Source organism: Serinus canaria, chromosome 5, assembly GCF_022539315.1.
Source record: "Serinus canaria isolate serCan28SL12 chromosome 5, serCan2020, whole genome shotgun sequence".
Taxonomy (NCBI): Eukaryota; Metazoa; Chordata; class Aves; order Passeriformes; family Fringillidae; genus Serinus; species Serinus canaria.
The window spans coordinates 6,681,469-6,694,096 of NC_066319.1; the positions used below are offsets into that span (position 1 = coordinate 6,681,469).

A 12,628-nucleotide genomic window follows, 5' to 3' on the forward strand; every position below is an offset into this window, starting at 1 on the left:
TAGTGTCAAGAGAAAAAGGAGGAGGAACTTCTTTCACAAACAGTTTTATGTCTGTTTTCCAGTCCCACTGTAAATAGGCTGAATAGTGGAAGTGAAATGAGTTGGTTTAAATGGCTTTACAGGCACAGACATCAAGTACCAGACCTCCCTGTGTTCCACCCACTGTGAATCCACTCTGACCTGCACCAAGCACACCCTGTAGGATTGGTCACATGGAAAAGCAGATGAGAGGAGAAAGGAGGAAAAAATAAATTATTTGTATTATTTAATAAAATTTGGCCTACAGGCTCAGTGTGAGTCAGTGCTGAACATCTGGGATTGATCATAGGATCACAAACTGAGAAGTAATCTGGCTTCTAGAAATAAACACATTCAGTTCCTCTGCCACAATGTTACTTCCTTAATGATAGAATGCAACAGCCATTTTAAGTCCTTTCAATCTTTTCAGCCACAGTTTTTTTAACTTTTTAACAGTTTTTTTTAACTTTTTTTTTTCACTTCAGATGATGGTAAATTGCATTTGACCTTGGACTGGCAGCGTTTGGGATTGCCCACAGAACTGATTCACTACTTTCCTCCAAAATCTTCTGGTGCAATGGTAGCCTTACAGGTCTATTTCTTGCTGATTCCATCCCTCATGAGCATCATGGGAGCAGCACAGTACGTGATGCAGGATGCAGCCCTGCTGAGCTACATTGACCAGCGTTTTCTGTCTCTGGAGGTATGTGCCTGATGAATCCTTCTGCAGAAAAAGAGGCTAGAAAATGTGTGGATGTTCTGGGGCCAGGACAGCCTGTCTGATATGTCAGATCAGGAGGGTGAATTTCCAGCCATGTACGATGAATGAGTAAAATCATTGCTAAAACTTTAACTGTAATGATCCCAACTTACTACATCATTTGTTGCAGGATAAAATTTCATAACGTTTTTTTTTTTTTCTGTTATAATTTGTATTTTTAATGACATCATTGAATTTAGCTAAAAATGCAAATGTTTATACAGAACTGTCCCAGACCATCCTAGGGAGCAATATAAACATGTTTTCACCTGTAGAAGTGCTGTCAAGTGTTTATTAGCAAGGAAATAGAAATTTATCAGGTATTTTTCTCCTGTGTGCAGATATCCCCACCTGGAAGGGTAGTTTAAGACACATTCATGCAAACTAGCAGTGTATCTGCACTTCAAATAAACTCTTAATATCTGAGAGACTGAAATGCAGTCCTTTCAATTCCTTGAATTCCTTTCAATTACTTATATAAATGTACCACTTCTTGCTTTTTTTTCTACAGTAAAAAGCTACCAGTACTGCCAAATACCTCTTTAGTATTGGTGTGTTATAATCATATATTGTTTATTTTTAATTATTGACATGTCCCTGGCTCCTGGCTTGCATTTTCAGACTTACAGAGAAGCTCTAACTTGCCTGATTTTATGTCCCTTTTTGTACAAAGCCCTCATTAGTCTTATCTTCTCAATACTGAAGGATTGACCTGATATTTTCTTCCCACTGTGTAGATGGAGATTTACATTTTCTTTGCCACTCTAGGAGTAGCTTCACCTGGCAATTTCTATTCCTTAGGTACCCAATAAAAATGAGGTAACCTGTGGCATTTGGTGCAAGGAGCACAAAAGGAACAGGACAGAGAGTGTGGCAGATACTGATGACAGCACTGGAAAGCATTTAAAATAAAGGTTTTGTAGAAAGCAATTAAGCAACTTCCTGGGGACTTATGGTCTTGTGTAAATGGGGGAGAGAGGAGGTAGCACAGAAAGCACAGCTCACAAAGCAAACCAACCAAAGATCTGCTCAAATTCCTCATCTTCCCTAAGTGGCAGCTGACCTACTATTTTCAAGACACCTATGAAGCAGCTGCATTGCAACAGAGAAATATATTACTTACCTTTGAAAACACTGATAATTTGAATTTGGTGTAATGTAAAAGATTTTTGGCTTTCTATGTTTGGGGGGTTTTGTGGTTTGTTTTTTTGTTGTTGTTTTGCATTGGGGGTTTTTCTAATACAAACAATAATTTGAGGGAAAAAAAAAGAACCACAAAACTTCCTCAACTATAGCATTTTAGTATTTTCATTTTCACCTTTAAATGGGCGAAAAATAGCCACAATAGATTCTGCCTTGGTCAGAAGAGGTGTATACATGGGACATGTTCATGGCTATAGATTTCCTGCAGAAAACTCTTTGAGACTGCTTCACCAGCAGTCGTACATGAGGAGTTCCAGAAAGTTTATGGAAAGCAAAACATCAGAGATCACGAGCCCTTAATTATCCCTAGCTGCTTCCATCAGAGCACTTTTCTTTCTTTAGGCAGCCAAACAAAATATCTGGCTGGGAGTAACCATGTGGCCACAGCGCTCTTCACAGAGAGCAGCAGGCACAACTTCTCCAAGGACTTTTCCTGGGGAAGGCAGTGAGAAGCTCAGAGAAGAAGAAAACAATTATGATCTCTATTCTCTGCTCCTGTTGTTTTGCACATGTGGAACGTGTTATGGAGATTGTTTATCCAAAATGATTTGTTAATTGGACACTGGTGAAGGTTGTTTTGATTCCTTGGGCAACTGGGACAAAGCTATGTCGTGGTTTTGTCGTGGCAGACAGCCACAGGATTTTCCTCAGTATAGTGTAGTATTCTTTAGTATAGTATCTCTTCAGTATGTAATTTAATATAGTGTTAGTGTAATATAGTATAGCTTAATAAAGCATTTGTTTAACCTTCTGAACCATGCAGTCAGAGCACATTACTCACCATGTTGGTGTTGTCCTGAAACTATACATGTCAAGTCAAAAAAATGTGGGTTTTGTCCCGACTTTTGAATTCTGTGCCAGTCTGAGATGTTCTCCTCACACAGACCCCCAGGAAGAGCACCCTGGGCTGGAATAGGTGAGTGCAGGGCACTGGGAAGGAGGGAGCAGCAAGGTTGTGAAAATAATCATGAGTGAGGTTGTGATGCACACAAAATACCCACATCTGTCCATCCATGCGTTCTCTTCCCATGTTCTGGCTGAAGAAGAGGGTGGAGAAGTGCAGCCGAGACCTGCTGGAATACATGGATGAGTTCAGAGAGTTCTCCAAGGCGGTGCTGTCCCGCCTGGCAAGGCTGAGCACCGACAAGGCTGAGCTTAAGGGGGAAGTGAAGAATTTGTTCATGAGGGTCGAGCACGCCCAGAGGGACATCGACTATTTTGGATCCGTCATGGATTCCAACGCCTGCGTGGAGGTGCACGAGGACCTGCTGAAACAGCAGCTGCTGGAAGAGGCAGAAGAAAAAAAGAGACTTAAACTCATGCTTAATGCAAGTAAGAACAGTTTGTTTTTCAGAACTTCGGTGTGAACAGTCCCACGTGTGCATGCTGGCACAGGGATAAGAGATTTTCATTAGCTGTGTGAACACCACAGATTATTGCAAGGGGGTTTGGGCTGTGTAAACACGAGACTTATAAAACCCATGTATATGCAAAAAAGGTATGGGAGAGGGAGGGAGGAAAATACAGTTCAAACATTTACTTTGCAGAAATTCTACTGCATATCAAATTAGTTCTTTGGAAGTTACTTTTTATTATAAAATAAGGTAAAAATCTCTGAAGGTGGGCTGTTGCAAAGTCCCAGAAAAACACATTTCTGAGTACTGCAGCTGTACTAAGGAATTAATAGTGGTCTTTGCTTTTTGGACTAGGCAGGGTCAAAACCTCAACTCAAAAGTAAATTCATGGGTTAATAAACTACTTAATTTACTTCTACAGTTTTTACCTGCTTTACTGTCCTGCTTTGTCATCCTTCCTCTCCTTGTCCCCTCCTTTAAAAGGAGAGCACACTGGCTTGGCTGTCAGCAAAGCTTAGTTCTGATTTGAAAATTTGGTGTTATGGTACCTAGCATGAAGAATACATGCACAATCAATATTTTTTTTAAAACAAATGACATTTTATAATTATCTTTACCTTAAGAAGTTTTGGTATGGATGTAAACTATGTATTACAGACATATTTAAAGGAGACTGTTTTCATAGTAGTAAGAAATGAAGAGTATATAATAGGAGATACAAACTGAAATTTTTAAAAAATGAATGAAAGGACTTTATCATCATTATACAATTCCACTGACTCCAGCAGAATTAGGTTGATTTAATTTTACACATAAATTTACAATTTCTTCATTAGACTTTTCAAACAAATCAGTATTAAGGCAGATGCTTACAGAAGCAATCACCTCTTCTGCTTCTGAACTCTCCTCATACTCCACAATTCAGTGCTCTGAATATCAATAGTTCTGTTTTCCTTTTAGAGAAAATTTTTAAACATTGGGCATTTTTTTCAGAGAGGAAAAAAACTGAGGATTTTTAAATTGACTGTGGTTAAGGCACTTTGAAAGTTGTATCTTTCTGAGAGTTTCAGAGGGGAAAAAATTACTTTACATTTTCCTTTCTTGGAAATTATTACTTTTAACTTTATTGTAGCATCATGGTAACTTCATTTTCTCTTTGTTCTCTACTGTCAGTACTAGTCAGATGCTTTTCCCATTTAATTTGATGTCAAAAGTATTCCCTGTGCAGATTTTACAGCACTTAGAAAAAGTAGGAAGATCCTCAACTCTAGAAAACAGCAGCTCTGCTTCTATACTTTCATGTCTTAACTAGACTCTATGATTATTTTTGCTGAGTCACTTCAAAAATCTAGCAGAAAAGAGAGGTTTTAAGTCCAGCTTTGTTACTGGGTTTGGGTCAAGTTCACACAGAAAATAACAATCAGACAAAAATCTGGTTATTTCCCCTGCAGAGGAAGATGCTTCTAAGGCTGCCTAGGGTTTTTGATTTAGCAGCTTTAATTTTTTTCAATCTATCTAATCAATAAATGTTAGATTTGAGAGAGCTGTTGTGGCTTGCTCAGAGAAGGCACTTCCAGAGTGAGGACTCCCAGGAAAAAAAAAAAACCACTCTGTAGCAGCAATATCCAAAAGCTTTGATTAGAGGGTATCAGTGCACACAAATTACATAAGGATTGCTTTCTACAGGCAACTGGAGTCTTGCCACTGACTTCAATAGGTTCCTATCAGGCCAAACAGGGGGGCTGGTTTTGCTTTCTCCATTTCATCTGCTGCCAGAACTTTCTGCCTTAGAGCTTTGTTTGTGCTGTTTACTGAAATGGCTGCACTCCACTGAAAGCAATTCTTTCAACTTCAAATGCTGCGCCCTGTAATTTATGAGTGCCTTTGGTAAACAAGCTTGTTAATATGCTCTGCAATAGTTTTTTTTTCCTGGAAAGGATGCTGCTTGATAAAGATCTCAGAGTCTCAATGCCTGAGTCCTCCCAGGCTTGGTGCTTTCTGGTCTGAAATGTCCCTGAAGAATGCACAAAAAATGTGAAGAAGCCAGGGCTGTGACTGGAGGCCAATTTTAACCCTACAGTGAGGGAAAGAGCTGGGTGGTTCCACAGCCACGGCACAGGAACTGGCAGCACAGACATCACACCATCTCCTTCAAAGGCCACCTCAGTGAATGCACATGCCTGCTTGTGTGATCTATATTCTGTTCTTGCTCCTTTGTGTGCAGGTGTTGGGAAGGTGAATGAGAAGATAGTCCAGTTCTTTGGCTTTCAGTTATGCTGATCTCTTTTTGTTTTTATTTATACTATAAATGCATAAAAAAGAAGCTATTTGAGGGTAAGACCAGTCCTGAAACAAAAATACTATGCATGTGGATGATGGATTTTAATTTGTATGCCTCCAACAAGAAATAAATCTGATTACTTTACTGTATTGATCTAAACCAGAAGTCAGTTCTCTAAAGTAAAAATTATAGCCCTGTAAAAGCACAGACAAGAATAATCATAAAATCACTAATTGTGCTCTTGGTCTCCTCTCAGACACACAAACATCCAAATGTTTTGGATAACACTGGTGTAATAGAACAAAACCCAACACTCTACAGTTTTATTAGCAGGAATATATAATAATAATATCATAATATTACTCAAATATATTATATATTATTGTACAATCATTATAAAATATGTTATATATTATAATATCTATCATATATTATATATTATTATATTGTTATTTTTATAATATTATTCAAATATATTCAAATATACTATAATATTATTCAAATATAATATCACACAAAACTATTTTCAGCACTACTTACCATAGCCACACTGCTGACACCTTTACTGATATATTGACTCTTTGAGTCAATGACCTTTACTGACATATTAAGAATTAAAAGGAAACTAAGTAATTCAAAGCAAGGAAAACAGAAAATTTACAGATATTCTAATTTTTTTTTTTTTTTGTCTTTGATTATTTCCTTGCAGGCTGTGACCATATGCTTGCAGGTATTAGGTCCCTGAAGGTAGTTAAGAAGACTGGAGGAAAGCATGGCTCTTGGATGAAAGATCCTGGCAAAAAGCACGCCAAGATTTATTTATTAAGTGGCTCTGTAAATAATGTGGTTTTGGAATTTGCAAATATCATGGCTTTCATGGAAAACAACCAGACTCTGAAGGCTCGCAGAGTGCCCTTGCCAGTGCCCTGGGAAGGAACTGGCCACGTCATCTACCAGGGCTTCCTCTTCTACCACAGGCACGGCTCCTTGAACGAGATCGTGAAGTTCCATCTCCAGAGAAGAGGCGTAGCTGACCAGATGCTGCTGCCAGGGGCTGGGAGGATTCCTGCCTACCAGCTCTCTCCACAGACAAAAATAGACCTGGCTCTCGACGAGCAGGGGCTGTGGGCCCTTCATGCAGAGCCAGAGACCGGGGGGAACATTGTCCTCACCAAAATCAACCCCGTAGCCATGGCCGTGGTGCACAGCTGGGACACGCCCTGCAGCAGCAGGGATGCTGAGGCAGCTTTCATGGCCTGCAACACCCTGCATGTGGTCTACAACTCTCCTTCTGGGGGCTCCTCCCGCATCCAATGTGTTTATGATGTTTTGGGTGCTCTGAATGCTCGCACAAACCCAGGACTGCATTTCCCAAAACGCCAGGGTGGCCACTCCAGCGTACATTACAATCCTAAAGAGAAGCAGCTCTTCGCTTGGGGTGATGGATCCCAGATCATTTACAAACTTCACACAGAGCAGAAAGTTTAAAACCTTTAGCAGCTTTTCAAAAAGCTTTTTCTAAAAGCCACCAGTCCCAGGTCAACACAGCCTTTTTATGTGTATTAAAATTGCATTATTCCCAGCTGTTACAACTTTCATCCATTTTACACAACTTAAGACTTATGTACCCCAGTAATCTTAATGCCCAATAAAGAATATGTGAAGACTGAATTGATATAAATTACATGATGACTAAATACCACACATACACAACCCAAATTAAAGTCTAAGGTTAATTAAAAAAAAAAAATAATAGTCCATGTCTGACACATTCTTTTCCTATTGAAACTATGTTTTCTGTTTCAATGCCATGGAAATCAAATCAGAAATCCCTCCTGTACAAAACACAGTCTGACAACCTTCCCTACTCTGAAGATCACTATAGAAAGCCTCCTAGTAAGCAACATAAAATCACATGCTTCCAGAAAAATTAGGTATCAGTTTTAACAGGAGAGCTTTATTTGACCACTAAGTGTAGGAATATACAGCCCCACAAATATGGTTTATATTTAACATAGAACTCTCACGCATCACATCAAGGCTACTCCTATTCATTGAACTTCTAGAGTATTTCCATGAAAATTCCACACTTCTTACCCATATAGCTGTACAGACCACTGTGGATCCTACCAATACCTTAGCTGCAGCCAAATATTCACTTTTTTCAGCTTCAAGTCACCACTTCTCACTATTTTTTAACATATCGCTGTTTGTGTGTCGGAAGGAATGTTCCTAGGTGAACTTTTCTGTAACACACTACTTTTAAAGGTTTTACATGCCACTCTTTGGTGTTATTCTCATTTGGTCTCTTTCAACATCTACTTGTGAAGCATTTTCCCCAAGGTTTCAAGTCACTCGATGTAGCAGTGTGATGTCATAGTTTGTCCCAGGTGTCAATCACTTCCCCCTCTCCCTGCCCTGACCCCTGCTGGGTGCTGTCTGTCAATCCTGGCATTCCAGTGGGGCATCGAGTGATTGGCAAAGTTCAAAAGATGCTCTGCATCCCTGGGGGCCCATTGCCCCCCCCAGGTGTCCCTTGCACCTGAGACCTGCCCACCCTGCACCTGGTTGGTGGGATCCCTACCCCTCCCCTCCCCCTCTCCCCGGGGTTAAAAGAGCCAGCGACCACGCGGCTCTTTGGGATGCTATTAGTAGTTGCTATAGGATTCAGAAGCCTGCCATCCGAATAAACTCTGGATCGAAACTCTGGCAGAATCCACTCCTTCTTCACCTCGCCTTAAAGCATCTGTGACAGAGGTAAACCAGGGCTTGTGCGTGTCTGGACTTGTCTCCAGTGCCAGCTGCAGCATCCAGCATAGCCAGAGGCGTCTCTGAGGTGAAACCACCGCAGTGCCGCCTTTCGGCCGAGCAGCGAAGGCTAGACAAGCCCGGGCAAGGCCCATCCGGACATATATCGGAATTTATTTCAATAACTCCCATTGATTATAGCAGACTATTTCTCATCCTATCCTCTACCTCCAGGAAAAGGTGGCTCAGGTGAGCACAGCAGTGCAGGTGAGGGCATGGTACCGCTCAGTCCTGGGTTTGTGAACCACAAATAGACTCCAAGTATTTCAAAAATAATGTTAAAAATGTTAAATAATGTTTAAAAAAAAGGTTTTTAATGTGAAATACAGGTATAGACTGTATTTTTTATTTATTTTAATGACAGCTGCGTGTCTAATAGCAAACAAACAAAAAAAAAAAAATCCCCTCTGAAAAACCTCAAATAATGGTACTTGAAAAGCAATCCACAGCTGTTGCTAGAGAAAACCCATTTTGTTCATTACACTGAGAGAGCTGTTGTTCTGTTTAAAAATAGCTTCCAGAGAACAGCCAGACATCAGGGAATGATTTTGAAAAGGAGTTCCAGAGTACAATTAGGAGTATATAGACTGCTGGGCTGCACCAGTGACACTGCCTTCAGCAAAAGGAGCTTTATTATTCTGAGCAGGGTTAGGGAGTGGACCACTGCTCCTCTGTCACAGCAGACACAGGGTGCACAGCCACAGACACCCCCAGGCTGCCAGGGAGGTGGGCTGGCACTGCTTTCCTGCCTTAAAAGCAGTATTTGGCCTTTTATTCCTCCTCTGTAAAATTACAAACATGTAAAAGCAAAATGGTATCAGGCACCTCTGTGAGGACTTTTACTGGAAAGTATGTGTAATTTCCTTTATTTAAGGAATAAAGTCTTTGGGTGCAAATAGGGATTGAATCTGCTTTTTAGATAAGGGGTTCTTGGGATGTGCTTTGTGCCACACTATTACTCAGAAGAGTAAGCCCATGTCATTATTCTGTAGAAAGATTTCAATGTGCAATCCTCAGAAGTTCAGGCAGGGTCTTCTCTGAGCCTTGCTGCCCTGGAAATCCAAACTTCATGATAAATTAGAGCCCAAGAGGGGGTGAAGCACCCAGACATCCCATCAGCAGCAAAGGGAGGCACAGCCAGCCTGAACAAGAGCTCCCAGCACCCTCTAAAGCAACTGCTCATTGTCAAACCCTGCCTGGGCCCAGCTTTTCCATGCCCTGACTCTGTGCCAGGAGCATGAGGACATCCCATGTCCTCTGCACAGAGCCCCAAGGACAGTGCAGGACAGGAGCTGGCATCCTTGGGGCCACTGTGCCAGCACCACACAAGGAGTTTGTGGGAGGCACTGAGGAAAGTCCTTCAGCCCTGGAGGTGGAGGTGGGGGAGCACTTTTCAGTCTGAGGTTCACTCTTGCTCTATTTTGTAGTTTTAAGAGGAACTTTGGAACTTCTTTTGTTTTTCTCAGTCCCTGTGGATATTTTGGTGCCCCAATCCTGCGCTCATCTGGGAGTTTCACTGCCTACATTTCGCCTTGGCTGTGACAAAGAAAAAAACAACTTACATCACTTCAGCATTTCTCACACTCTTCCTGGAGCACAACACAGACCAGGCCACTGGTCCTGCAGCAGGGAACAAGCTGGGAAACAGGCTGTGGGCTGGGGTAACACATGAATTTTGTTTGCTGTAGTGGCAACAGCATCACTGGGCTTACAGTACTGGTGACAGGTGAGGGAGTCACATCTGTGATTATGGTCTGCTCTGCTGATCAGTGAACATTCTTGTAAGAAGAAGGTGGCAGGCATTCTCCTCCAGCTTCCTGATAATCTCTGAAATAGATATGATTTCATTAATTTTCATAACTGATAGCACACAAGCAGATATTTTTGAGAAAGTCATGAGACATTCGGTTAACTCTCAGATGACAAAGGGAAAAAAAAAAAAAAGGAACTGTCTGTTCAGAAAGAGAAAGGAAAGAATAACAAATATCTGAACTGAATAATCTACTCCAAGACGGCAGTCTCCAAAAGGCAAGGACAAAGGACTGTCAGGAGGCAGGAGACAGCCATGACAAGACTTGCATGAAAGAGGGCATTGACTTCCAGTTCAGGTAGATGATATGATTGTTACCATGGAAATGGAATTGGTACAAGAGGACCAACACAGAGGAGTCTTTATCAGGAACAAAAAACACAAATGAGTTTCTGACCTCCACCTTCACCATCTAGATAACATCCATTACTCTCCTTGTTATTCAAGTCCTTTTATGCTACACTTTCTCCATGTGCTCATTTTGCCTGAACCACTGTGCTTGTTGCATGTGAACCACTGGCTTTTTGCTTTTTCATGTCCAGACCCTCCTCTAGAGGGGAATTCAATGCCCTCTGCTCTGACAGCAGGATCACCATCCTCCCAACAAAAGGAGCACTCCTCAGTGCTTTGGCTGTGCTGAAGGTCCCTCACCCCTTCCGTGACACTGCTGTCACCTCATCCTTTTCCTGCAGTGGGTGGTGACAACCCCTTCCCACGCTGAGAGCAGGTTTCACTGCACAAATGCTCGTCATTTCCCTGCCCTCCATTCCCTCTGCCATCTCTTCCCCAGAAAGATGGCTCAGGTCAAAATAATCTGCAGTGATTATGTCCTATTTGCACTTGGAGCAGTCAGAATTATCATAGACAGAAAGGTTTTCAGCTCTCTCAGTTTATTGACACCCACGTGATGAATTTAAGCTTTGACATCCGTGTACTATCTTATTTGGATTTTGTGGATACCAAGGATCTGTGACTGCTAAAAACAGTAAAAACTTAACTGGTAGAGCAGAGTGTGCTGCTAGGAGCATGCCAGTTTAACTGGGTTTATTTTTACAGTGCCCATTGGAGATAGGCTTGTTTGTCAGAAAATAATCCTCCTGTCTCTTTCTTGTTCATTCCCACCTGCCTGAGTCTGGAGGATGAGAGCCCCTTTTACCATCCACTCAAGCGGGCACCATTTCAGAAAAACACACACTACATGTTTGTTACGGGTGGGTTTATCACTAAAAAATGCAACTGTTGTCACCCTGCTCTGTCACAAAGCATGTTTTTCCCCCTGTGCCGTTTCCCACTCAGTTGCATGGAAGCTAGGCAAAGAAACTGCAGAATCAAAACCGTTAGAATGCAGCTCACTCTCCTAATCCTGAAGAAATAGCTCCTCCTGAAGGCAGAAATCAGGACCTGTGACTTTTTGAGTTGTTCAAACTTTCCCTGGGTTTCTGTTGCATATAAGAAAATAACATTTTATTACACTTCCACCAGATTGAGCCCTGAGCCAGAAAAAGAAATGTAGAGAATCCCAGAATGAATAAAGTTGGAAAAGATCTCTGAGATCATTGAGTCCAGTCTTTGACCAGGTACCACAACACCTCCAGAGATGGTGACTCTACCACCTCCCTGGGCAGCCCCTTCCAATGTCTAACCACCTTTCTGCTGGTGATATCTGGATATTGCTCACTCTTCTTTCCTGATGTTCATACTGACATGGGTGTCATTTGTCTCGGAATTTAGTATTGCAAAATATATCAAAAGCCCTTGTTATTTTAAATCCCTTTTTAAAACAATTCTGAACAAGTAAAACCTTTATGTGGAAAAGGCTAATTAAAGAACCTTCTTAACTGATCCATGTGCCAATGTCATATTTATTGCAGATAACCATCTGCTTTTCCTTCTTATTTGAGGCTGACTTCTCCATGGGACATGGGACTGACCCCATCTAGTGAGTCAGTCCCAACTCCACTATTACAGGACTGAGGCTTTTCTTTTGGCTTTTTGAAGTTTTTCTTAAGAGTAGGAGAATGGAGGGGGGGGGGGGCGAATCTGTGGAAAATGTTTTATTTTATAAACTGTTACCTCGTTCTCAGGGGTCCCAGGATGAGGGAAGAGACTACAAAGTTGACTCCATGTATCAGAAGGCTTGATTTATTATTATAAGATAGATAATATATAAAAACTATACTAAAAGAATAGAGAGAAGGATTTCACTACAAGGCTAAGCTAAGAATAGAAAAAGAATGTCTAAACAAAGGTCTTCTCCCAGACCGAGACCGGCTGCACAGGTGAACTGTGATTGGCTCCCAATTGGAAACAGCTTGACGGGGCCAATCAGAGATTTCTTCTGTTGCATTCCCCAGCAGCAGATAAGAATTGTTTACAGTTTGTTCCTGAGGCCT

General features: G+C 41.4%; 1 protein-coding gene across 2 annotated transcripts; it reads left to right on the forward strand.

Annotated features, from left to right (window-relative positions):
- Nucleotides 1-282: 282 nt before the first annotated feature.
- Nucleotides 283-7,370, forward strand: OLFML1 (olfactomedin like 1). Of its 2 annotated transcripts, none has more exons than XM_018921985.3 (3): nt 283-721; nt 3,028-3,313; nt 6,327-7,370. In XM_018921985.3, the coding sequence occupies exons 1-3, from the start codon at nt 596-598 to the stop codon at nt 7,103-7,105; spliced, it is 1,191 nt and encodes a 396-aa protein (XP_018777530.1). In that variant the 5' UTR covers nt 283-595; the 3' UTR covers nt 7,106-7,370. The 2 variants fall into 2 exon arrangements, with proteins under 2 accessions (XP_018777530.1, XP_009095310.1); XM_009097062.4 differs by having other exon boundaries at nt 297-721; nt 3,025-3,313.
- The last annotated feature ends 5,258 nt before the right edge of the window (nt 7,371-12,628 follow it).

What these genes read in the sequence shown, in the direction of transcription:
- OLFML1 (XM_009097062.4), top strand. Translation starts at nt 596, where the DNA reads ATGGTAGCCTTACAGGTCTATTTCTTGCTGATTCCATCCCTCATGAGC. An exon ending in AGCGTTTTCTGTCTCTGGAG is followed by an intron (nt 722 to 3,024) that starts GTATGTGCCTGA and finishes TTCTGGCTGAAG; the next exon opens with AAGAGGGTGGAGAAGTGCAG. An exon ending in TAAACTCATGCTTAATGCAA is followed by an intron (nt 3,314 to 6,326) that starts GTAAGAACAGTT and finishes ATTTCCTTGCAG; the next exon opens with GCTGTGACCATATGCTTGCA.